At 48.3% G+C, this 27,014-nt stretch overlaps 1 protein-coding gene and 1 pseudogene across 1 annotated transcript in view; one reads left to right on the top strand and one right to left on the bottom strand.

Annotated features, from left to right (window-relative positions):
* The window catches only part of LOC110569114 (uncharacterized), a 55,129-nt gene that overhangs the window by 14,104 nt on the left and 14,011 nt on the right, over positions 1 to 27,014 (bottom strand). The window contains exons 3-15 of the mRNA XM_064378052.1: positions 21,284 to 21,505; positions 19,994 to 20,048; positions 19,142 to 19,222; positions 18,808 to 18,879; positions 18,548 to 18,627; positions 16,845 to 16,920; positions 16,508 to 16,600; positions 15,463 to 15,549; positions 14,003 to 14,160; positions 13,770 to 13,903; positions 10,822 to 10,889; positions 10,432 to 10,620; positions 7,564 to 7,659 (exon numbers count right to left, since the gene is read on the bottom strand). Of these exons, the coding sequence (XP_064234122.1) occupies positions 7,564 to 7,659; positions 10,432 to 10,620; positions 10,822 to 10,889; positions 13,770 to 13,903; positions 14,003 to 14,160; positions 15,463 to 15,549; positions 16,508 to 16,600; positions 16,845 to 16,920; positions 18,548 to 18,627; positions 18,808 to 18,879; positions 19,142 to 19,222; positions 19,994 to 20,048; positions 21,284 to 21,505 (1,411 nt within the window). The remainder of the gene's footprint in view (positions 1 to 7,563; positions 7,660 to 10,431; positions 10,621 to 10,821; positions 10,890 to 13,769; positions 13,904 to 14,002; positions 14,161 to 15,462; positions 15,550 to 16,507; positions 16,601 to 16,844; positions 16,921 to 18,547; positions 18,628 to 18,807; positions 18,880 to 19,141; positions 19,223 to 19,993; positions 20,049 to 21,283; positions 21,506 to 27,014) is intronic.
* LOC135275749 (splicing factor 3B subunit 6-like) lies at positions 25,018 to 25,705 on the top strand (annotated as a pseudogene).

Here is a 27,014-nt window from a genome sequence, read left to right as displayed (position 1 = left end):
GATAAACTACACTCCATTTCTGTGACCTTAGGCTGGTCATTTAATCTCTCTGCCTTCAGTTTTTCCTTGTCTGAAATACGGAAAAAATAATAGTATCCATTTCACAAGGTTGTTGTGAGGATTAACAGAGATACCACGTGTAAAGCTATGTAGCACATATAAACACTCAAAGAAAGTAATAATAAATAAATAAAAATAGTTTTTAAAAAAAAGCAAATTATAAAAGAAGCCAGCCAGACTGGATTCCCACTTCACCTGACTTCAGAACCTGCACTGTCCCCTCAAGCCACAAAGCCACTCAGGGTGCCCTCTGTAGAGCTACTCCTCCCTGGACTGAACTTCCCCGGCCAACAGATGAGGCCTGGGGCATAGGCTGTGTGGGAGGTGCTCTGCAGCCTTGGAAGAGCCCAGGAAGCTCGGCCAGCTTCCCAGGTGTGTGCCTGGAATCCCGTCCACGGAGCTCCCTTACTGAGCCAGCAGTTTGGGGAGCTCGTCCCGAAGTGAGTTTCTTGATGCTGTGCTTTAGAGATCCCCAGCCTCTGTTCTTTCTAATAGAAGCAATCTGTGAAACCTGAACATTGGGAGATCGGTTGGCACCTTGTGTGATCAGCACTAGTCCCATGTCCCAAACCAGACAATGGCATCCACAGCGTGCTGAAGGTGAGGCTGCAAAGTAGGCGTGTGGGCAGAGTTCCTACCACCCTTGAAAGCCTCTTACTACGGAGGGCCTGGAACTACACAGACCAGGGGAACAGCACATGTGTGCCTCACCCTTCACTCTAGGATGCCTGGGGCTATGTCAGGCTACGGGTGTGCCCCCATACCGTTTACATGCTCTCCTCTCTTCATCTCTCTTTCTCTCCCATTTACATTAAAAAACCATCTGGCTTTTAATATGGAGTGTAGAAAGAATGTGGAGACATGGGACTCTCATTCATGCTTGTAAGGCCACACACTGCCGGGGTCACTTTGGAAAGCAGGCTCACTAAGCCGAGCAAAGTTGAAGATACTCATGTGCGGTCCTGGTACAAACCCTCCATAAATGCCTGCAGCCAAGCAAAAGAAGGCAGGGTGCTCACTGCATACCTGTCTGTAATGTTGGAAAAATGGGACATCACCAAAATACATAAGAACAGAACAGATACTTACATCAGGGCACGCTTGTACCATGGAATACTATTCACCAGTGAAAATGAATCAATGAGATCTATACATTGCACCATGTATCTGGTGCATTGGTAACAATGAGATCTATACATTGCACTGGTAACATGGATAAATGTTACCAGTAAAAAATGCTGACTGCAAAAACAAGGTACACCTTCAAGAGATATCTGCACATCCATGTTCACAGCAACACCATACACAACAGCAAACAGGTGGGAACAATACAAGTGTCCATTCATGGATGAATGGTTAAGCAAAACGTGTCCATACTTACATTGGAATATGATTCAGCCTTAAAAAAGAGGACATTCTGACCCATTCTACAGCATGGATGAACCTTGAGGCCACTCTGCTAAGTGAAATAATCTAGTCATGAAAAAACAAATGCTGTATCATATGAGGTCCCCAGAGCAGTGAAATTCATGGAGAAAGAAAGCATAATGGTGTCTGTCCGGGTGAGGGGAGGGAGGAGTTAGTGTTTAATGGGTATGGAGTTTAGGAGGATAAAAAAGTTCTGGAGATGGATGGTGAGAATGATTGTACAATAACATGAATGTACTTAATGCCACTGAATCATACAATGGTTAAGATGGTGGATTTTAATTCTATGTGTATTTTTAAATGATTAAAACTTTTAAAAAAGCAACTTTCAGTTTATGATACTATGATCTAAAGTTTAAAAACACGTAAACAATCTTTTGTGTTAGCAATGTTGTAAAAAATGTGGATGGATGAATGGATAAAGAAACCTTGGTGTATATACATATATAGAAGTATCATTCAGCCTTAAAAAATGAGATCCAGCCATTTGCAACAACATGGATGGAACTGGAGGTCGTTAAGTGGAATAAGCAAGGCACAGAAAAACAAATATCACATGTTCTGACTTATTTGTGGGATCTAAAAGCAAAACAATTGAACTTATGGACATAGAAGGTAGGACAGTTATCAGAGGCTGGGAACGGTAGTGGGGGGATAGAGGGGGAGATAGGGATGGTTAATGAGTACAAAAAATAGCAGGAATGAATAAGTGAGTAAAACCTACTATTTGACAGTACAATAGGGTGACTATAGTCAATAACTGAATTGTACACTTTAAAAATAATTGAAAGAGTAGAATTGGATTATTTGTAACTTGAAGGATAAATGCTTGAGGGGATAGATACCCCATGCTTCATGATGTGTATATTTCACATTGTGTGCCTGTATCAAAACATCTCATGTATCTTATAAATCTATACACTTACTATGTACCTACAACAATTAAAAATTTTGCATGGGAAATCTACACACCAAACCAGAGGGACTGTTTATGCTGAGCTCTGGGGAGGCAGGGCAGGAATCAGATTTGTGGAGTGGTCCACAGGGGCGGTAGACCACATCACTAACAGCTTATTTCAGAGGCTGGGCGATGGGTTTACTCTTCTCCACATTTCCTTCCCACATGAACTATTTCACTAACCAAAGTACCCTGAGCTCTGGGAACCTGGGAGAGGGCTCGCCGCCTCCCACAATAGCCTTGGGGCCAGAGCTAAAGAGTCTATAGAGGCACCTCCCCCAAACCAAGGCAGAATGCAGGGGCGCCCGGTGAAGATTTCTTTCCATTTGCTAGTAGAAATAAGCCACTCTGCTCCTCTTCCTGCCCCAGCCTCTGGCCAACCTCCAGGATTATTTTACATTAATTTAAGATCACTAATGAACAATAACTAACAGCTTTGAGGGAGCCTGGCACACCTTGTGTTTAGAAGTGGTTAATTATGCATTGTCTGCAAAACACCCCTTTCATACTCTTAAGTTTGGGATCGCTGTTTTAAACAACAGAATATGGTTATCAGGCAAAAAGGCAAGTGGCTCCATTTGCAGAGCCTTCCTGGAGAAGGATCCGTTCGGGTGAGGACAGCCACTTGCAAAGCCCCTACTAAGTGCCGTGTATTCAGTGCTTTCCCAGCATTTATCCAAGAAATCCCCACACAAGGGCCATGAGAGGTGAGCTGAATGTCCCCCGTCCCCCATGTTACACAGGTGTGGAGGAAAAGTGACTTTTCTAAGTTCCCTGCCACAGTGAGGTCTGACCACAAAGTCTGAGCTCTTGCCCACCTGGCTGATGCATCATTATTTATGGTCGACAACTGCTGGAAAGATGACTGCCCCCAGCCCTCAGCATGTCATTTGCCAGGGTGGACAGACCAAGCTGCTCAGCTGGCAGCATGCAGCCTCCACAGCTGGACCCCCTAGTTAAATCCCAGGGGCACCACAGACCAGATATGAGCCTTTGGACAAGCTACTTCTTATGCCTTGGTTTCTTCACCTGGAAAATGGAAGAATCATGACTGCACTTCATGTGGTTAGCACGCAGAATTGGCGCTTTGAATGAAGCCTCATGTGTAGCAGACACTGAGCTTCACTGCCCCACCTGCCTTTTTAGCTCTTCCCCTGACACACACCTAGGCTTCAGCCTCATCTCTGATCATTTATGCACCAAGCCAGGCTTGGTCCCACCCCCATACATTTGTTCATGCTTTGTTTTCCACCCACAGTACCCTTCCCTGTCTGGAAAATTCCAGCTCCCGTATCTAGGCCTAGATCACATGCCACCTCCTGCAGGAAGCCTTCCTTGATTTCTTCAATAAGACCTCCCTCAGGCTGCTGGTACTTTATGCATCCTCTGTTTATCCCTCATTCTTAACACTCATGAGTTGTTAATAGGTCTTTTCTCTTTGTAGGTTGGGAGCTCCTCAAGGACTAGTCTCATCTGTCTTTGGGGCACAGTCAGAGGTTGAGAACAAGAGCACAGGCTCTGAGTAAGAACCTCCACAGGTCAGGGGATGGGTTCCTCCTGGAGCCTCAGCTGGGACTCTCACACTTGGACCACGTGGCCCCCAGAGTGTGACTCTTAGCTTGCCACTCACTCGCTAAGATCCTTCATGGGCTCCCCACCAAATGCAGGACAAAGCCCAGGCCCTGGTCCTGAGCTCCAGCCCCTGGTGCCCCTTCCTAGCTCCGTGGCCTCTTGCCACGACCCGAAGACACCCTTCCGTTTTAAAGCCTCTGGGTTTTTCCCCCGTGCTTTTCCCTCTGCCCGGAATACCTGTGCTCCCCATCTCAGCCCAGCAAACTCCTCTAGACACTTCACTGCCTGGCTCAGTTGTCACCTCCTCCATGAAGCCCCCACACCCAGCCCTGCTCCTCTGTCAAGGGTCTGATCATGACTCATGCCTGGCCAGCTGAGCCACACGGAGCAGGATCTCTCTCTCCTTTGTCCCTGCCCTGCCAGGGCCTCTGGCGTCTGCATGGCCTGAGGCTGTAGACATTCAAGAGAGACTGCAGGTGAGACAGGAGAGACCGGGTTTAGCTCCCACGGCTACTCTCCTGCAGTTGCCTGCCCTCTGGTTTTATTCTGCTCACCTGTGCACAGGGATGTCAATGCTTATTTTGCAGAAGGGATGAGGATGAACAACTAAGTATCTAAAGTGCCCCACCGCGGTAAACACTGAATCACTGACAGCTGGGCGTGCCCTCCTGGGGCCACACAAACAAGCCTGGGGACAGGGGTGGTGTGAAAGGCTGCACCATGGCGCTCAGGGCTCACTGGGTGTCGGGCTCCTCTCAGATGTGGTTTGCACTAATCAGACGCAGGACAGGCCAGTCTCGTTGGCACCCTCCCAAGAGCAGGGACTTCCTTTCTACAGCTGCTGTGAGACCCTCCGTTCCCGTCCCCTTTGGAGAAGGCCCACTGGAAGGAGAAAAGCTCCCACACTTTCCCAGAATTGCTTGCATGCTAATGGCCACAGACTTCACAGAGTGTGAAATCAGGAAAAACTAATTCCCTCAGAATAGACAGGACAATTCCCTCCTCCAGGTCTTTAACCACACGCCGTTCAAGGTGACCATGGTGACAGCTCCGCCATGATCTCCTCCTAGCCCGGGTGCGGGTCTTTCTTGACCAAGGTGTGCCCCAGACAGAACACACATGCTGGGAAGAAGCTGCCAGGGGTATGAACATTCGGGCTTGCGGTGCCTGAAGCCCCTGTAACCTCAGGGAGCAGTCCCCAAATCCACGCCATCAAGTCTGAACCCTTACAGATGGGAAACAGGCTCAAAGAGGGAAAATGACTCTCCCAAGGTCGCACAGCCAGGAAAGGGAATCGAACTTCGGTCTCCTGATCTCCTGGCCAGGGGATCCCCAACTCTGCCTCCCCAAACCTGTGCTTAGGGCAGAGGCAGGCCAAGCCATGAGTCATCCAGCCCATGAGGTTGGAGAGAGTGTGCCAGGAAAGAGCAGGCTGGGGCCCCCAGAAACTGTGCGGCTTCCCTGCCTAGGGCTCACCCCAGTGACAACAATGAAACACAGTGCCTGGCCACAGAGCAGTCCAGGGTGACCCGTTCTCTGAAGAAACTACCAGTTTCAGGCCGGAGGGAGAGGAAACAATAGTTAAGCCGAGTTGCAAAGTAACAGCCCTGTCTCCTTGCTCTCTGAGTTCTCCTCAATGATGCTGATGATACAGTCCACAATGGCGCGCTTATACTCAAAGCCACCCTGCAGAGAGAAGCTGAGCTGAGCAAGGAGACTGCTCTCTCCAGAAAGGAGTTGAGGACCTGAGCTGGACCAAGGACAGTGATCCAAACACAGAACTTGGAAACAGGGCATTTGTTTCTCTGGGCCTCTATCACTCTCTCCTGTCAGACAAAAGGCTGGTCAGGTGCAGTGGCTCATGCCTATAATCCCAGCACTTTGAGAAGCCAAGGTGGGCGGATCACTTGAGCTCAGGAGTTCGAAATCAGCCTAGGCAACATGGAGAGACCCCCATCTCTACAAAAAATTAGCTGCACATGGTGGTGCGTGCCTGTAGTTTCAGCTACTTGGTGGTCTGAGGTGAGACAATCGCTTAAGCCCAGGAGGTGGAGGCTGCAGTGAGCCGTGATCATGCCACTGCACTCCAACCTGAAAGAGCAAGACCCTATCTCAAAAAAAAAAAAAAAAAATGTCCAGGCGCAGTGGCTCATGCCTATAATCCCAGCATTTTGGGAAGCCAAGGTGGGTGGATCACCTAAGGTCAGGAGATCAAGACCAGCCTGGCCAACATGCTAAAACCCTAAAAATACAAAAATTAAGCAAGCCTGGTGGCAGGTGCCTGTAATCCTTGCTACTCGGGAGGCTGAGACAAGAGGATTGCATGAACCCAGGAGGCAGAGGTTGCAGGGAGCCGAGACCTCGCCACTGCACTCCAGCCTGGGCAGCAGAGCGAGACTCCTACTCAAAAGAAAAAAAAAAAAAGACTGCTGTCATGCATACAGTGTCTCCAAAGTGCCAGGCCTGGCCAGGCATATTGGCTAACACCGGTAATCTCAGCCCTTGGGTGGCTAAGGTAGGAAGATCACTAATAGCCAGGAGTTCAAGACCAGCCTGGGCAACACAGGAAGATCCCCATCTCTACTTAAAAAACAAACAAGGCCAGGTGCAGTGGCTCACACCTGTTATCCCAGAACTTTGGGAGGCCGAAGCAGATGGATCACAAGGTCAGGAGATCGAGACCATCCTGGCTAACACGGTGAAACCCCGTCTCTACCAAAAATACAAAAAATTAGCTGGGTGTGGTGGCACACACCACACACCTGTAGTCCCAGGTACTCGGAGGCTGAGGCAGGAGAATTGCTTCAACCTGGGAGGTGGAGGTTGCAGTGAGCCGAGATCATGCCACTGCACTCCAGCCTGGGCAACAGAGCAAGACTCCATCTCAAAACAAAAACAAACAAAATCACCAAAGTACCCGGCCCATTAGCTGACGACTCACTAAACGTTACTGCCCTTCTCTAACATTCTTGGGAAATCCAAAGACACTCAAGGCAATGGCTCCTCTACTGCCCAGTCCAAGGACCACTCTGGGCTGGGTGAAAGGGGTACCATGTACCTGGGGAACAAATCTACTCCACGAACAGTTGCTATTGCTCCTAAGAATTAACGCTTTCTGTTGAGATATCCAAGAAAGGTGGCATAAATGAATCAGTAATTCACATCAGGAACAGAAACAGAACCAATGTCGCATTATTAGCACCAGTTTCACAAGAAACCACCCATAGAGCTCGTGGAATGGTCCAGAATATTTCTGCACTAGTGTCTACAGAAAAGAACACGCATTTTCCAATCTTCTGCACAAGCATTACCTCAGGACACGCAATTTTTAAAGTGAGGCTGGTGAATCAGTTATTACTGTAATTACTAGCAATCGGTGCATGTTGACACATCCACAAGGAGCTTAAAGGGCCACAGGCACCATGAAAACCAGCTGGTTAACAGGCTGACATGAACGCACTCACAAATCTGAGCATGGAGCCCAGTGGTCAGGTCACTCCCTGTACCAGGAGACCTGACACACCCCGAAGGCCCCTGACTCTTACCTCTTCCCGAAGCATGGTGAACAGGAAGTTCATGAGGACGGCGTGTTTGCGAGGATGCTTCTGACACAAGGCACTGATGGCCTGGACAACCACCACCTGCATCAAATAGACACGCATGAGCAGCAGGTTCTGCCACCAGGATGAGGTGACTCAGTTCCCTGAGTGCCAACTGAGTCCTTCCTTAGGTAAGGCCAGGCCTTGCACATGACACCAAGGGCAAGGAGACCAGAGGAACTCAACCCCACACTTGGGCGCACACAAGCACTGAGGGTCAGACTCTCAGACTCTGGGTCCTCCAAACTCTCCTCTTCTACTCAGGCTTCTTAAAAGTCTCTGAGTTCCCTCTACCCAACCTGTCCTGCTTCTCCCCCGAGCCCTGGCTCCCACTGATGGTTCCCACCCATCATCTCCTCTGGCTCCTATTTGGTCAGGCCTGTCTCTTGTCTATTCTGCCCTTGGCCACTTCTCTTCTCACAGTCTCTTCGGCAATCCTATCCCCTTCCATGGCTTTAACCACCTCTTATATGCCACTGACTCCCAATATTTATCTACTGTCTGAGCTCAAGATCTGCCATTTCCAACTGCCTGCCAGACAACTCTACCTGGTGCCCACAGCACTTCAAACTCCACATCTGCAACCACAATAATCTGCATCTCCTTCCCCTTCCTTCATCAAATACCCCATCTTTTCCTCCTCCCGAAAACTGGTCAAGAGCACCACTGTCCGCTCAAAGTAGAAAACAGAATCATCTCTGTTGACATCCACTCCTCAACCCTCACACCAACCCTGCCAACAGGCATTATTCCTCAAAAAGCTCTTGCACTGTCCCTCCTCTCCCACTCCCGCCAGTTCAGGCACCATCCTCTCCTTCTGAATTACTCCAACAGTCTCTTTACCCAGTCACCCCTCCACTCTGCTCCAGAAAGGCTTTCTTTTTTTTTCTTTTTTTTTTTTTTTGAGACAGAGTCTTGCTCTGTCACCCAGGCTGGAGTGCAGTGGAAGCTGCCCATCTCAGCTTCCCAAAGTGCTGGGATTACAGATGTGAGCTACCACGCCCAGCCAATTTTTTTTTTTTTTTGAGACAAGGTCTCACTCTATTGCCCAGGCTACAGTGCAGTGGTATGATCATGACTCACTGCAGTCTCAGACTCCTGGGCTCAAGGGATCCTCCTACCTCAGCCTCCTGAGTAGCTAGGACTACAGGTGCGCATCACCATACCTGGCTAATTCTTTTTTTTTCTTTAAAGATGGGGTTTTGTCATGATGGCCAGACTGGTCTTCAACTCCTGACCTCAGGTGATCCACCCACCTCAGCCTCCCAAAGTGCTAGGATTACAGGCGTGAGCCACCATTCCCGGCCCTGGCTAATTTTTTAAAAAAATTTCCTGTAGAGGCAAGTTCTCATTACGTTGCCCAGACTGGTCTCAAAATTCAGGCCTCAAGTGATCCTCCCTCCTTGGCCACCAAAAGCACTGAGATTACAAGCATGAGCCACCGTGCCCAGCCCCAGAAGGATCTTTCTAATATGCAACTTTCACTGTGTCATTTCAGCCTACAAAACATTCTTGTAACCCACAGGCAGAGTAGACTGCTGCCTACTTCACATAATCCACACTACAGAATTTACCACAATATATTATTCATATTATTGTCTGCTCTTAAAACTCTCCAGTGACATGCTACATTGTTCTATCAATTAACAATTGTGAAATAACAGAATTACAGAAATTGAGAACAAATTAATGGCTGCCAGGGGTTTCGGATAGGGAGGTAGGAATGGGCGTGGCTATGAAGAGAGAACATGAGAGTCTCTTGGAGATGGATAGTTGAGTGTCTTCACTGTGGTGGCAATTTTGAAAGTCTCCATGTGACAGCTTTCATAGAGCTTCACACACACACACACACACACACACAGGAGTTGCCTGTGTAGCTGGTCAAATGTGAACGAGCCCTATGGATCGTGCCAGTATCACTTTCCTGGCTGACATTGTCCTGTGCTTGTGTGGGTTGCTGGTACTACAGGAGAGGGTTGATGGAGGGGTGCACAGGACTTCTCAGTATATTTCTTTGTAACCTCCTATGAATTGTTTCAAAATAAAAGTTCAAAAAAATACTCAGATCCTTCTCCCTGCCCCAAAAGAATACCTTTCCAATGTCTTCCTTGCAATCAAAACTCTTTACCTGACTATGGGCCTTATGTGATTGAGCCCTGTCTATTCTGACTTTGCCACCTGCACTGGCCCCACAGCTCTCCCACCTGCTAGCCTTCTCTCTTCTTGACTTGCTCCTGCCTTTCCTCCCAGGTTTTCCCATGGCTGGCTCTTTGCACCTATTCAGGTTGGAGCTCAAACATCACCCTCCAGAACGGCCTTCCCAGACTGATCATGCTTCTACTGGGATCACCCCTGCTGTATTTCTATACTCTTGACTGCAGTACCCATGCCTGAGATGATCCCATCCACTCCTTTCTTTACCTCTTTACTGTTTCCCTCCCATCCCTAGAAAAGACGCCGCAGGAGGGCAGGCACCTGCCTTGTTCACTGCTATGTTCCCCTCTGATCACTCTACATAGCAGACAGCAAGTGCTCAAGAAATACTTGGACAACAAATCAATGAATCCTTAACTGGCCTGGAAACTACTGTTCTTTCAGTACTAGGGGACAATACAGATGAAGGCCTGGAGGCAGGACTGCACACATTTCTCTGAAGGCCAAACCTCTGCAGAGCAATGTGCTGGCCTCCTCTGAGTCCTCAAGGCTGACCAGCCCCTCAGGTAAGTCCTGATAGGAGGGCTGTGGCCACAGAGAGCAGGGACAGAGCTCCCTCCTTACTCTGGGGTCCATGGCTATCCCAGGGGTAGTGGGTACCTTGAATTCATCCGAGATCTCTGACATGACGGAGGAGATCTGCTTCATGAGGCAGTCAATGCTGCTCTTGCTGCCTGTCTTAAGGAGGGGGGTGATGGCCAGCGTGGCAATGCTGCGGTTTGAATCTGTGACCAGGTTTTCCAGATCCAGATTGCAAGCTGTCACAGCGGATGGATGCTTCATGGCAACCTGTTTTGGGAGGACAGTGACAGAGAGGGCAGGACCTCAGTGCTGTCACTTCATTTGATGGTTTGGTCTAGTCAGATCATCTCACCATCCAGAAGAAAGTAACTGTGACCAGGGCTACATCTTTCCCAGCCAGGTCAGAGGCAAGGACATACCTCCAGTTGGATTAGACAGCTTCTTCCAACCCCCCACTTGGACTCTTACCTTATTAAGGGTGCGAACAGCAGCATAACGGAGAGCAGCCTTGGGTGAGCTGCAGAAAAGCTGGAGCACTGTGGGGAGATGGATGCCACATGTCAGGCTGCCTTCACTCTGGGTAGCTGGGAAAACTGGGGGCAGCTGTTCTGACTCAAATCCTCTGCTCAGCTCATTTCCCTGCTGACACCGCCACCCCAATCCAAGACAGAGAGCTCTCCTCAACCTGGGCACCTAAGCCATGGACAGAGTTCATAATGTCTGTGAGCACCCAGGGGTTCCCGTGATAGCTGTTATTCACTGGGCATCTGCTGTGTGCCAGGTGCTGTGCTACACAGTGGACATGACTCACTTCTATAGCTTGCAGCCCCACTTTACAGGTAAGGAGGCTGAGGCACAAAGGGGAAAGCAAACGGACTTTAGGTTGGCAACCAGTAAGTGGCAGAACCAGAATTAAATTCCAAGACTGCTGGCAACTGCAGCCTGAGCCCTTAACCTCTGTGAAATAACATTCCACTCCTCTCTTCTACTGTGTCTACTGGAGCCAACAGAACTTCCCCCCTCAGCACTGAGTACTGCAGAACGAAGTCCTCTCTTAAATAAATGGTTGATTTCCTTTTACTACATGAGAACCATTCGGGTACCTATCTCCCTTGCCCTGGCTGCCAGGAAGCTCAGAGCTAAATTTGGCACTCAGTCATAGGAGTGAAGATGACTACTGTTTTCTGGAATATCTATGTTCCTTTCTTCATAACTTGGCTCTTATTCTCTAACACTTAAAAAAAATTCTTTTTCTTAATGCTTTTTTTTTTGAGATGGAGTTTGACTTGTTACCGAGGCTGGAGTGCAATGGCACAATCTTGGGTCACCGCAACCTGCACCTTTCGGTTCAAGCAATTCTCCTGCCTCAGCCTCCTGAGCAGCTGGGACTACCGGTGCGCGTGCCACCATGCCCAGCTAATTTTTGTATTTTTAGTAGAGACAGCGTTTTACCATGTTGACCAGGATGGTCTCGATCTCTTGACCTCGTGATCCACCCACCTCGGCCTCCCGAAGTGCTGGGATTATAGGCGTGAGCCACCGTGCCTGGCCTCTTAATGTGTATTTTGAAGACCCTACTTATTTACATCTTTCATTATTCTGGAAACATGGGGGATATAACAAGGATGAATGAAGGCCGGGCGCAGTGGCTCACGCCTGTAATCCCAGCACTTTGGGAGGCCAAGGTGGGCGGATCACCTGAAGTCAGGAGTTCAAGACCAGCCTGACCAACATGGTGAAACCCTGTCTCTAAAAATAAATTAATAAAAAAAAATAAAGAATGAATGAATACACAAATCAGTGTATGAATTCATTAGTTCTTCTTTCATTTTTTTTTTTTTTGAGATGGAGTCTTGTTCTGTCACCCAGGCTGGAGTACAGTGGTACAATCTTGGCTCACTGCAACCTCTGCCTCCTAGGTTCAAGGGATTCTCCTGCCTCAGCCTCCTGAGTAGCCAGGATTACAGGCGTGCACACTACACTCAGCTAGTTTTTGTATTTTCAGTTGAGATGGGGTTTCATCATGTTGGTCAGGCTGGTCTCGAATTCCTGACCTCATGATCTGCCCACCTCAGCCTCCCAAAGTGCTGGGATTACAGGCGTTAGCTACCATGCCCAGTAGTTCTTTTTTCATTTCTAAGGAGGAGGGGAGACTTCTCTCTCCAAACATGAACTCCATCTGTCTGCCTGACCAAGTTTATACTGTTATAGTCAAGAATAAGAAAAACAGGAGGCCCAATCATTTCTCAAAACCTGCAAATCTAACTCTCCCGCCACATCTTTGCTTTCCAGGGACCTGTTCTAAAACACACCCCACTTCTCTTCCACTTTGAATCTAGGTTTCTCACCCTGAGCGCCTCTCCTTTCCTAGCCTCTCAACATACCCACTTTCCAGTATCAACCACTTTGCATCTCTTCACAGGCTTTCTCCTCCCTGACAGGGGGATTCCCACACCTTGTGCAGGGTGCTGCACAGAGAAGACTCCATGACTCAAGGCTGCTAGACTCCCCTTAATAACAGCAAACAACGGCTGGGCGTGGTGGCTCACGCCTGTAACCCCAGCACTTTGGGAGGCCGAGGCAGGTGGATCACAAGGTCATGGGTTCGAGACCAGCCTGGCCAATATGGTGAAACCCCATCTCTACTAAAAATATACAATTTAGCTGGGCATGGTGGTGGGCACCTGTAATGCCAGCTACTCAGGAAGCTGAGGCAGGAGAATCGCTTGAAACCAAGATGCAGAAGTTGAAGTGAACCAAGATCACGCCACTGCACTCCAGCCTGGGCAATAGAGCGAGACTCCATCTCAAAAAAACAAAAACAAAAACAAAACAGCAAACAAACATGTTGCCTTCTAAGCAATTTGTCTAGATCCCACATTTTCTGTCTATAAACCCCTATGTAATGGGCATGACCTATCATCCACATCTGAGAAAAAAGAAAGGGAGACATGGAGAGGATGGGTGGCCTTGCCAGGCTCACCCAGTTGGTAAGGGGCAGAGCCAGTGCTCTAACACAGGCTGCCCTGCTCTACTGCTGTAGCCAGAGGCTCAGAATGACCCTCTATACTGTCCTCTCCTTCACCTGGAAAAGCTCAGCTCCAGTTCACAGGCACCAGTTTCATAGATCCTGAGTTCCTCCACCAGGCCTCCTCCTGTGGCCAGCCAACCCGACAGGCTCCAGAGTGGACCCAAGCCTTACCTCAGCCTCTTCAGTGGTCCGACAGCCCACCCCCAAAATGTGACACACATGGGGCTCCAGCATAGTGTCTGGGCAGGTGCTTCCTAGGTATGGACTCCTTAACACCAGTCTGTGGCCTATTTGAGAGCATTTTCTTTCTTTCCCCCAGCCCCTGACCCAGGCCTAGTTCCTGGCAAGCATAAACGTGAGGCTGGCGGAAGGAATGCCCAGTGACCTGACACAGCTGGGGCCAGCTCTTTGGCACTGCAGCCTGGCAGATTGACGATGGCCGAGGCGGCTTCATACACCACCATCTCGTGCTTGTTGCGCAAGCAGCTCTCGATGAAATCAAACAGAGGGCTGTCACGGCTACAAAAGAACACAGGGTGACAAGTAAAGGTTGGGGGTGGCCCAGCATGGTAGGGTGAGTGAGGCATCATCTAGCTGGTGAGAGAAGAGAGCCGTTACCTGCCATCCTCCTCTTCCAGCTGCTTGCTGGCCACCCGGATCATCATGCAGTAGGCAAAGGGAGACTTAAGGCCGTGCCGGGTGACCTTGCCGATCATCTTATTGACAGCCAAGCAGTCGTTCTTACGTACGTGGTACAGGAGCCCTAGTGCATGGTACTATAGGACAGGAGACAGTAACAGAGTACAGATGTATGACTTTTGGGTATACCGGCCATGTGGCCCTGGGCAGGCCCTTCAGCCTTCTCATTTCTAAGAGGAGCATGGTAGCAGCCAGCACACAGAGTGGCTGTGACAACTGCCCCAGGTACTCTATGTATACAGCCCTCCATACAATGCTTCACAAACCACAGGAGTGTATCTGTGGTTCTTGTTCCCACCCCCACTTCGGCAAGAGCCCTAACAGGCAGCATAAATACAAGTACGGAAAGGGACAACAAACAGTACAAAGATGAAAGCAATGTGAGACACCTGGTGCTTTCACTAGGAGAGACAGAAGGCGGCAGCCAGACCTTGAGCATGGTCATGTTTGTAAGTCACTGTGTGGGACACCTTAGCTATGAAATCTTGCATTCCCCACAACAACCCTGCAGGTAGACAGTTTTATCTCTGCTGACTTGCCTGAAGACTCCCTGGCTCGAAATGACAAAGCTAGGTCTGGAGGGCCAAAAGTCCAGCGACTCCCTTTCTAGAGATGTGAGGTCTCATAGTTATTTCCTGTCCTCAATACTCTTTTCTGTTTCCTAAAGGAGCGGCATTTGAGAGCAAAGATATGGCAGCTGTGCATGCCTTCTACGTGGGAAGCTTATCGGCCTTCAGAAGTGTTTTGAGGGGCCACAGCTGGCCCTGAAGACAAGAATCACGCAAAGGATTAGAAGGCAGATGAGAAATGAAGAGAATATATAAACACACAGGGAGTGCTGACAGGCAGGCCCCAGATGGGTCACATGTTACACACATGATCTCAGTTCATCCTTGCTGCTTTGTGAGGCAGTAACCATTCACATTTTACAGACAAGGAAACCAGGACTCAGAGAAATAAAAGGAAAGCCTGGCCTAGGTCACTGAGGAACCGTAAAGTAGATGGAAGCCTCACCAAGGTAATTCCACACATCGTAACAAAGCCAGGTTGGCAAAGGCCTAAATTTAGGCAGCCCTCTGCCTGCTGTGGCCAAGTTTGCCACATCATATGCTCTAAAACAATATTCAGCTGGTTATCAAAACACTTCAATATTTCAGCACCAGCTGGTAACCAGTCTCTAACTCAAGCCCTGCAAGTGGTACCCTGAATTCTCTAACCCAAGACCTCCCACTTCTTCCCATGAATCAATGACAAAAGGATTAAAGCCTGCTATAGCCAGGAGTCACCAAGGATCTCGGTGGTAAGTGTCCATGCCAACTGGCCAGGGCCTTACCACCTGCCTGAGCATTTTAAACATCACTCCCTTGCTCACATCTCACCTGGACCATGATGTTATCACTGGATGCCACCTCCTGAGCCTCATTCACCCAGCGCTTGACCACGTCAAAGCTGCACTTCAGCAGGTGCTGTGGGCAACAGGGCACATTACAGGGCAGGTAGGAAGTGTCCCCATCACATCTTCTGGGCCCAGTTCTGGTCTTCCCTCAGACACAACTCAGGGGCTCACCACTGTCCTAGTCCTCAGAGACCATGGACAAACTCAGGATGCTCCCACCGTCACTGTGCCTACCCAAGGCATGGGTCAAGGCCATCCACCCACACCCCTCTTCAATCACCCCACAGCTCCTCAGCTGTCTTCACTGAGGAGGGTGGGACTCTCAGGCTTGCAGATACAGAAATATATTCTTTTGGCCAGGTGTGGTGGCTCACGCTTGTAATCCCAGCAATTTGGCAGGCTAAGGCAGGTGAATCACTTGAGGTCAGGAGTTCAAGACCAGCCTGGACAACATGTGGAAATCCCATCTCTACCAAAAATACAAAAATTAGCCGACTGTGGTGGTGCACACCTGCAATCCCAGCTACTCAGGTGGCTGAGGCACACAAATCGTTGAGCCAGGGAGGCAGAGGTTGCAGTGAGCCAAGATCGTGCCACTGCACTCCAGTCTGGGTGACAGAGTGAGACTCTGTCTCAAAAAAAAAAAAAAAAGAAAGAGAGGCTGGGTGCAGTGGCTCACCCCTGTAATCCCAGCATTTTGGGAGGCCAAGGCGGGTGGATCACAAGGTCAGGAGTTCAAGACCAGCCATCTCTACTAAAAACACAAAAATTAGCCAGGGGCAGTGGCAGGTGCCTATAATCCCAGCTACTTGGGAGGCTGAGGCAGGAGAACCACTTTAACCCAGGTGGCAGAAGTTGCAGTATGCTGAGATTGTGCCACTGCACTCCAGCCTGGATGACAGAGTGAGACTCTGTTTCCCAAAAGAAATAAAGAAATAAATATTTTCTTTTTCCTACTAGAATGTGACTCTGATATTTTCTTCAATTTTCTACTCCACCCCTAGCAGGACTCAGCAGCAGCTACACACCAAGGAAGACACGAGAGCAGAGCTGGAGACACTGGGCACCTTGTCCATAATGGCCTGTTTCATGTAGCGCTCAATAGCCTGCAGCATGGTGCTCTGCGGGGACAAGGAGCAGGGTGAAGGAGACCCAGTCAGTCTTTGACAACTCTCAGGAGTGCAGGAATGGGGGCAGGGAGGAGTATGAGATGGAAATAAGTGTCTCGTGCTCCTGCACACCACCCCACCCCCACCCCACATCACGTGGATCAGTGAGATACGGGACAACCCAAAGCAAGCAAACGCTGAGGCCAAGAGCCTCAATGGAGAGGCCAGGAAGCAGGGAGGGACTGGCATGACTCACGTCGGTGATCTGGCAGAGGGCTCGCAGGGCCGGGCCCCGGTAGTTGTCTTCTTTCCCAGTCATGTCTTTTGTTAGGCTGCGGGAAAGAAGGCATTGTCACCACGCAGAGAGCCTGGGCCTGCTCACTCCTCTCCAGCTCCCATCACCACCCTTGCCCAAAGTACTACACGAGCCTCCTAACCAGTGCTCTCCCTTTATTCTTGCCCCTCCAAGCCTAACTCCACACAGCTGCTGGAGGGAGTTTGGTAAAACTCAAAACCAAACAGGTCATCCCCCTGCTTTTGCTAAAAAGTTTCCATAGCTTCCTACTGCCAGTGGCCTGAATGTAACTCCTTGAACTTCCCCAACTGGCCATGTTCACTCCTCTCCAGCCTTTGCACGTGCTGTTTCCTCAGCCTGTAGCACTCCTCACCTCTCACCTCCACTCTGTCCTGTTTTTTTTTTTTTTTGAGAGGAAGTCTCGCTGTCACTCAGGCTGGAGTGTGCGGTCTCAGCTCATTGCAACCGCTGCCTCCCGTGTTCAAGCTCTGCTGCCTCCCGTGTTCAAGCTCTCCTGCCTCAGCCTCACAAGTAGTTGGAATTACAGGTATGTGCCACCATGCCAGCCTAATTTTTGTATTTTTAGTAGAAACAGGGTTTCACCATGTTGGCCAGGCTGGTCTTGAATTCCTGACCTCATGATCCACCCGCCTCAGCCTCCCAAAGTGTTGGGATTACAGGCGTGAGCCACTGCACCTGGCCATTTCTTTTTTCTTTTTTTTTGAGATGGAGTCGTGCTCTATTGCCCAAGCTGGAGTGCAGTGGCGCGATCTCAGCTCACTGCAACCTCCACCTCCCCAGTTCAAGTAATTCTCCTGCCTCAGCCTCCCAAGTAGCTGGGATTACAGGCACATGCCAACACACCCAGCTAATTTTTGTATTCTTAATAGAGATGGGGTTTCACCATATTGGCCAAGCTGGTCTCAAACTCCTAACCTCAGGTGATCCGCCCGTCTTGGCCTCCCAAAGTGCTGGGATTACAGGTGTGAGCTACCGCGTCCAGCCTGTCCTACTGTTTCTTTCTCCTCCTTCAGGACTCCACTCAGATCATTCCTCTAGGAAGACTTTCCCAATCCAAATCAAGCTGGATGCTCTTCTGGTCTGCTCTCATAGCCCATCATACTTCCGTGATAAACCATATTACACCCTACCTTAATGACCTAATGCCTGGTTATTTCTCTGTCAATTCTGGGGCTGAAGAGACCATGTCTATCTTTTTTGCTGCTACATCCCCAGAGCTACATAGAGGGACTGACAGGCAGGAGACTCGCTTGAACCCGGGAGATGGAGGTTGCAGTGAGCCAAGATAGTGCCACTGCACTCCAGCGTGGTGACAGAGCAAGGCTCCGTCTCAAAAAAAAAAAAAAAAAAAGAAAAGAAAAAAGAAAATATTTGGGAAAGTTCTAGGCTGGTTTGGCCGACTAAAAGAAATCAAGGAAAGGAAGAGTTTGTGTCCAAGTCAAGGCCAGAGAATTAAAATGGAAACAGCACACCTGGAGGCTGCCATGGAGTGGGCAGCAGTCACCACTGAAGGATAAGGGAGACAGAAAAGGAAAGGGCAGCTGGCAACATGCAACCAAAAGTCTCACTGTCTGGTACACACAAGAAAAAATGGTCTGTCAATGGAACCCATCAGAGGAGCCACCCACAACCCCATGACTTGCCTGCTGGTGACAATGATGACATCCTCTGCGATGCAAGACATCTCCTTGATGGTCAAGTAGCACATCTGACGGAGTGTGGGCTGGGAGGTAGGTGGGAAAAGCCTATCAGCCCTGGCTTACTGAGGGCCAGAGTTGGGAGAGGAAATCTCCTGTATACACAAAGGCAGCCCACACTGACTGCTGGGGCCAGCTCCCCTTGGCCCCCCATCACCTTGTCACAGCTGCCACCTCTCAAAAAAAAGCTGGGTCGGGGCACTTACATCATTGGACTGAAAGAGCTTGGTCATGGCAAAGAAAGCCTCGGTCGCTTCCGTGGTCCCCAGGTGCTCCCCCTGTGTTAATCAAGAAAGAAGTCTCAGCTTGGGACAGAGTTGTCAGACAGCTCTTCCTACAGGATCAGCCCACACCAGATCCTCAGACCCTAAAGAGGCTCAAAGGCAACACACGAGACTTGGATGCTGAGGGGACCCAGAGCTGTGCTGTTGTCTACAACCATACAGAGGCCGTCCAATAGCCTAAGAGTGATCATGATTTGTCCACTCCCCTCCAATCCCCCAGCACCATTCTCCCTACCTCCAAGCCTCACCCTGTTACCTGGTTTATGAGATAAAGAATCTTGGTGAGGATGCGGGCACATTTCCGAGGGTTGATGGGAGTTTCATTAAATACACGGGCCTAAGAAGAAGTAACCAAGGATGTTATCTTCCAGCCTAGTTCATTTCCCTTCAAGTATATTCAATGTCTGAGAAATCTCAGGGTAAACAGACTTGTCTAAACAGGGCTTTCTGGGTATGCAACAAGCTTCTTTTCATAAGGATTTTTTTTTTTTTTTTAACTCAACTAGTAATTATTCTTAGACTGTTGTGTAAATATTAGTTAGGGATGTGCTAACATACCAATTAGCAGATACTTAGCAAATATCTGCTAATTGGAAAGAGAAGCAATGAATGACAACAATAAAGAAGTAAGCGGCTGGGCACAGTGGCTCACGCCTGTGATCCCTGCATTCTGAGACGCTAAGGCAGGTGGATCACCTGAGGTCAAGAGTTTGAGACCAGCCTGGCCAACATGGTGAAACCCCGTCTCTACTCAAAGCACAAAAATTAGCCAGGTGTGGTGGTGGGTGCATGTAATCTCAGCTACTCAAGAGGCTGAGGCAGAATTGCTGGAACCCGGTAGGCGGAGGTTGCAGTAAACCGAGAACGTGCCATTGCACTTCAGCCTGGGCCGACAACAGGGAGACTCTGTCTCAAAAAAAAAAAAGAAAAAGAAAAGAAAAGAAGTAAGCATAACTAATTGTCTCCAGGAACAAAGGTTTCCTGTCTTCCAGGCACAAGTTTTCTCCCGTTTTGCTCTTTAAAACAATACTTTGAATGTGTTGGTATTTCAGTTGCACTGATGGTGAATATTTATGTTGGAAGCTAGACGGGACCAAACGTCACTTGCCTCCTGGAGTACCGCACTCTTCTCAAGGTGCTGGAATGGGTTGGAGCCTCCACCTACAGTCAAGAACAATGGAGAAGGCAGGTTGTGATTCGGAACTTCGAAACTCTCCCAAACAAAGATAAAGGGAAGATGTCCCTTCCTAGTAAATTTAGTAAAGTTCAAATTCATCAGCAATGGCAATCAAGGCTCTATCATCTGTCTAGGGATTCTACTAGTCTCCTGCAATCAGGTGGGCTCCATTCCACCTCAAACCACTCACAATCTCCCAACAGCCCTGGTACAGTCTTATGCTTCTCATGGTGCCATGTCTTGCGTTCATTTATATAACTCGTAATTAACTAAGTCCCTATGTGCCAGGGACCACCATCTTCCTGTAACCAGTTCCTTCATAGCAGACGTCACGTTTGCAAATAATTTTAATTACAGACGTCACATTTGCAAATAATGAGATTAACTGGTTGATGGCCATCTCCTCCACCGCGTGTGTGACCATTCTTTTTTTTTTTTTTTTGAGACGGAGTTTCGCTCTTGTTACCCAGGCTGGAGTGCAATGGCGCGATCTCGGCTCACCGCAACCTCCGCCTCCCGGGTTCAGGCAATTCTCCTGCCTCAGCCTCCTGAGTAGCTGGGATTACAGGCACGCGCCACCGTGCCCAGCTAATTTTTTGTATTTTTAGTACAGACGGGGTTTCACCATGTTGACCAGGATGGTCTCGATCTCTTGACCTCGTGATCCACCCGCCTCGGCCTCCCAAAGGTGTGTGACCATTCTAATATTCCCAGATCAGCCACTGAGTGTCCTACTTGCTCTGTTGCAGTATCCAGGACACCGTACGGTGCCTGGCATACAGTAACCACTCAACATACTTTGCTGAATAAATGAATGATGGGGTCAGAGTTCCCAGTCACAGGACACTGGCTCCGCAAATTACACCCGTTTGGCCAGCACCAACATAGCCCCGGCGAACCTCAAGAGGTTCGACGAAGAAAGTAACAAGAGACCATTCGGCCCGGTACCCTCCTTTGACAAATGGGCAAACTGAGGCCTAAAGAGGGGAGTGACGCGCCCAAGGTCACTCAGAAAATTGCAGTCCGAGCTTACGAGCGTGAGACAGCCGAGCATGCTCCAGCTCTCCGAGGCCTGCCACTGACTAGCTGCGAACCCTGGCTCAAGCCCCTGCTCCTCACTGGGCCTCAGAATCCGCGTCAGGGCAGAGGCCCCGAAGGAAGGCTTGGCGAGTGGGGGGTCCGGCCTCCCCCCAGGCCCAGGCCTGGCCCTCTCACCTGACTGACTCCTCGTCCTTCTTGTCGAATTTCTTCAAGATAGTGGAGCCGGTGGGACGCAACGCAGCAACGCAATGCTCGACCAGCGCGTCAACGAGTAGCGAGTAGCGGTGCGACGATGGTTCTACAGGGACCACTTCCGGACTTCGACCGGCCACGTCGTCCTGCGCTCTGCGCCGGCTCACTCCGCGCTCTGCGCCTGTACTTATTCCGGCCGCCGCAGCCTGTCTGTCTCCGCCGGAGAAGGAGTGAGGAAAGCAGGAGGGAGGGGCGGGGGCCTAAGTAGGAGGGGCGAGGGCTAGGTGCTGGGATTACTGACTAGTGTAACTCTGCGCCGTACGTCTCTTTTCGTGTACTAAGGGAGGAGAAGAAGCCCCTGTCTCGTTGTGTTGTGGCATCAGACTTTGTGGCTTTCGCGTGTGAGGTTGGTGGCACACACTGGCCCGCAGTAAACACGCAGTTGATGTGACCGGTCTATTACTGTTATTGCCACCTTCCGAGGGAGACTTGCCAGCCGCTCCTCGCTGTCAGTTTCTTTCCCCCGCCTGATTTCCTCCCTAGCTCGAATTGCCATTTAACACGCTTAATTTTTACTTTCTGACATTTATTTAATTAATTTATTTATTTACTTATTTACTGAAACAGGGTCTTGTTCTGCTGCCCAGGCTGTAGTGCAGTTGCGCGATCTCGGCTCACTGCAGCCTATACCTGCCGGGCCACCGCACCAGGCCACTTCCTTGCTGTTTTTTTTGTTTGTTTGTTTTTTTAAGACAGGGTTTCACCATGTTGGTCAGGCTGGTCTTGAACTCCTGACCTCAGGTGATCCGCCCGCCTTGGCCTCCAAAGTGCTTGGATTACAGGCGTGAGCCACCAAGCCCAGCTGCTTTTTTTGTTGTTGTTGTTGTTGTTTGTTTGTTTTGTCTTTTATTCACTGTAGTGGATAATGTTGTCACATAGTAGTTGCTCAGTGAGTTCTCGTTGAGTGAATGCATGAAATTGCACTTTTATCGTATCCACCGGGCCCTAGCTCATCTGCTCCTGATGCAAATTGTCTTGTATGTTATCAAGTTTAAGGGATCTAACTAAACAGCAAGGAACTTCAACGTTGTTTTGTAAATACTTAGGATAATTATGGAGTGCCAACCAGATGTGCTGCCTACACGGAGAGGTGGGGGGTGCGTGGAAAGGAACGGAAAGGGGAAAAATGACACATCACCCAGGGTTTATCTTCCTGGGGACCTATGCAGGACACCCTGAAGTTAAGGTAAACACAGTGCATGCCAACGAGCCAGATTGCATTGGCAATGGCAAAGTTGCAATAGCCAAGCTCTGCAACGCGTAGCCCCAGCTTGCCTATGGAGGGGAAGCCTGCAGTCCTGTGGGCAAGAGAAGGAGTGGGCTGTGGGAGGCTGAGGCAGAGGCCCCAGGTGAAAAGGGTGACAGCAAAGCACTAGGAGGGGAGATGGGGGAGAGGCCAGACGTTAGGGTCATGGCTTTGCAGAGGCTAAGGCCCGGGGCAACAGATCTTGTAACAGGTAAAATTTGAAGAGCCAGAAAGATGTTCAAAATCTCTGATCAGTAATCCTACCCCTAATCAGGAGGAAATTGTTCAAAAGAAGAAAATGAGGCTGGGCAGTGGCTCAAGCCTGTAATCTCAGCACTTTGGGAGGCCAAGGCAGGTGGATCACCTGAGGTCAGGTGTTCCAGATCAGCCTGACCAACATGGTGAAACCCCATTTCTTGTAATTTCAGCTACTTGGGAGGCTGAGGCAGGAGAATTGCTTGAACCTGGGATGTAGAGGTTGCAGAGAGCCGAGATCATGCCATTGCCTCCACTCTGGAGCCTGGGCAACAAAAGCAAAACTCCGTCTCAAAAAAAAAAAAAGTTATATTAGAATATTGACATTCCTTTTCTTTGTACTTTATACCATACATTTAATGTCCTTTATCTGTTGTTTGATTATGGTGTCATTTCAGAAAATACTTTACTAAAACTTAAATATGCTGTCCATTTATAATGATGATGTCACTAGGTCAATCATCCATGAAACAAGAAATTAAGAGTTTTTTTCCTCCAATGGTTAAAAGAATGAACTGTGTATTTACTGAGATTCTCCTACGGCATACTTCACTTTATAGGTCAATGGCATAATTGTCAAGATATTATAATTGTGTTAAAGGTAGGAGATGTTACCATAGTACAAATGGAAGTTCAAAACAAAAATCTAGCTAGATGTTAAGGCGTAGCCAGCAATAACCAGTCAGACATAACACAATATATACCAGCAATCTCTGTATTTGGAATAAGTTTCTCAGCTTCTCTTCTTGAAGCTTTACTACCAATATGTGGTGAAAATCAGAAGTGTTCCTATGAGGCAGAAGGAGAGGTCAGTATAGCCATAAGAAAAGATGTTCTGGCCGGGCATGGTGGCTCATGCCTGTAATCCCAGCACCTTGGGAGGCCAAGGTGGGTGGATCACGAGGTCGAGAGATTGAAACCATCCTGGCCAACATGGTGAAACCCCCTTTCTACTAAAAAATACAAAAATTAGCTGGGTGTGGTGGCGCGCGCCTGTAGTCAGCTACTAGGGAGGCTGAGGCAGGAGAATTTCTTGAACCTGGGAGGTGGACGTTGCAGTGAGCCGAGATCACGCCACTGCACTCCAGCCTGACACCTGGCGACAAAGCAAGACTCTGTCTCAAAAAAAAAAAAAAAAAACAGAAAATACATTCGGCCTCTATAAGAAAACTCATTCTGTATTCTAGATAACCAACGGTAAAACATTTGTTTCCTCTGATTTCAGAATTTATGTTTTTAAGAACATTAGAAAATGTAGGGAATTTCAAAAAGAATTGCTCAATTTTACCATCCACATAGAAAAATCACTGTCAACGTAATGGCACACTTTTCAGTCTCCTTTTCTTATTGATATGCAAGAGTTTGAAATATGCTTAATAAACTTTAATCCTCTATTATATAATATATATATATATATATATTCCCACTACACATTTTTAAATTTTTTAACTTGGTTCTAAGAACTGTTCTGGGGATTCTGATTAAATTTACACTGAACATATAGATTTTGGGAAGAGTTACAGATTTAAAACCCCAAATCTTCCAATCTAGGAACAAAATATTGTCTCTTCTACATTTATTGAAGACTTCTGGGTGTCTTTTTGGATTTACTCCTTGGGGTGTTTTATTATTTTGAATCAGATATAATCTTTCCTATACTGCATATAGAAAAACTGAATTTTTAATTATAAATGTGTAATCACCTCCTTTACTGCTATAGTTTTTCAGTTGACTTTGCCGATTTTTACTAATTCTAATTGTACTGGTTAGCACTTCAAGAATGTTGAATAGAGCTGGGAGCAGTGGCTCACACCTGTAATCCCAGCACCTTGGGAGGCCAAGGTGGGCGGATCACGAGGTCAAGCATTTGAGACCAGCCTGGCCAACATAGTGAAATCCCATCTCTACTAAAAATACAAAAACTAGCTCGATGTAGTGACACGCACCTGTAGTCTCAGCTACTCGGGAGGCTGAGGCAGGAGAATCCTTTGAACCCAGGAGGTGGAGGTTGCAGTGAGCTGAGACTGCACCATTGCACTCCAGCCTGGGCAACAGAAGACTTGTCTCAGGGGAAAAAAAAAGTGCTGAACACATAGTATACAGTTTCAGAAATAAGTCTGAAAGTCTTTACTCAAAAAAAAAAAAAATTGGGTGTTTTTTTTTTGCTCTGGGAGTCTATTCGAAAGGGAACACTACATGGATGTGTCTCGGCGTGAGACAGTGCTATTCTGTGGGTGCTGTAACAGCTTCCGGCAGAGCCTGGGTGTTGATGTCCTGCCCCTGACGCCATGCAGCGTCTGAAGCCCAGCGAGCTCAGGAGGTGTCTGGAGGAATTTCAGCATTTGCTACAGTAACCTCATCAGCCCACCAAGACAGCAATGCAAGTGGCTAAGAGAGGAAGCATTCGACTTCCACCTGGAGTAAATCGAATATTGTAAATAAGAAAATTGTCATACAAAATCACAACTGAATCAATGTATGATATATTTGGCAAATACAGAACTATTCATCAAATCAGAATGGGGAACACACCTGAAACTAGAGGAACAGCTTATGTGGTCTATGAAGAAATCTTTGTTGCCAAGAATGCCTGTGATCACCTATTGGGAGTCAATGTTTGTAACAGATAACTTGTGGTTTTGTACTACAATGCCAACAAGGCATTTCAGAAGATGGACACAAAGAAGGAGGAGGAACAGTTGAAGCTTCTCAAGGAGAAATATGGTATCAACACAGATCCACCAAAATAAATGTTGTTCTCTACATTTTTATTTTGAGGCCAGGCAGAGTGGCTCATGTCTGTAATCCTGGCACTTTGGGAGGCTGAGGCAGGTGGATCACCTGAGGTCAGGAGTTCAAGACCAGCGTGGCCAACATGGTGAAACCCCGTTTCTACTAAAAATACAAAAAATTAGCCAGGCATGGTAGCACGCACCTGTAATCCTAGCTACTCAGGAGGCTGAGGCAGGAGAATCACTTGAACCCAGGAGGCGGAGGTTGCAGTGAGTCAAGATCATGCCATTGCACTCCAGCTTGGGCAACAAGAGCATAACTTCATCTCAAAAATAAAATAAAGCAAAGCATACATGTGCCAAGTAAAAAGGAACTGCAATCCTACTCCTTAAGTAAACACCATTAAAATTTTGTTTTGTGGCCAGGTGTGGTGGCTCATGCCTGTAATCCCAGCACTTTGGGAGGACGAGGCAGGCGAATCACAAGGTCAGGAGATTGAGACCATCCTGGTCAACATGGTGAAACCCGCCTCTACTAAAAAATACAAAAATTAGCTGGATGTGGTGGTGCGTGCCTGTAGTCCCAGCTACTTGGGAGGCTGAGGCAGGAGAATTGCTTGAACCCAGGAGGCGGCGGTTGCAGTGAGCTGAGATCACACCACTGCACTCCAGCCTGGCACCTGGCAACAGAGGGAGACTCTGTCTCAAAAAAAAAAATTTTTTTTTGTTTTGTTCCCCTATATTCTTCTTTCAATGCAAACACATAAATATACATATATTTTCCCCACATTAAGGAAAAAAAAAATGGCCAGGAATGGTGGCTCACACCTATAATCCCAACACTTTGGAAGCCTGAGGCAGGAATATCACTGAACCCAGGAGTTCAACACCGGGCTGAACCATGCGGCAAAACCTCATCTTTGGAAAAAATACAAAAATTAGCTGGGCATGGCAGTACACAATTGTAAGTCCCAGCTACTAGGGAGAATCACTTGAGCCTAGAAGGTGGAGGCTGCAGTGAGTGGTGATTGTACTTCTGCATTCTAGCCTGAGTAAAAGAGCGAGATCCCGTCTCAAAATAAACAAACAAAAAACCCACAATGGAGGCTAGGCAAGGTGGCTCATACCTATAATGCCAGCACTTTGGGAAGTCAAGGCAGGAATAATGCCTAAGGGCCAGGAATTCAAGACCAGCCTGGGCAACATAGTCAGACCCCATTTCTACCAAAAAAGCAAAAACAAAACACACATATAAGATTATTCTATTCATACTACTTTGTAACAAACTTTTTATTCTCCCTACTTGCTCTATGTTCTGGCATCTCTACTCCAGTATATGTAGAATACTCATTCTTTCTAAACGCACTATGATATTCCATTCCTGATTAGCATACGGTTGTTTTCAACTTTGCCATCGTAAACAATG

This window comes from Aotus nancymaae, unplaced genomic scaffold (genome assembly GCF_030222135.1).
Source record: "Aotus nancymaae isolate 86718 unplaced genomic scaffold, 86718_ANA_hifiasm-v0.15.2.pri h1tg000018l, whole genome shotgun sequence".
Classification (NCBI taxonomy): Eukaryota; Metazoa; Chordata; class Mammalia; order Primates; family Aotidae; genus Aotus; species Aotus nancymaae.
Note: the sequence above shows the minus strand (reverse complement) of the source record. Positions and strands in the feature narration are given on the sequence as shown.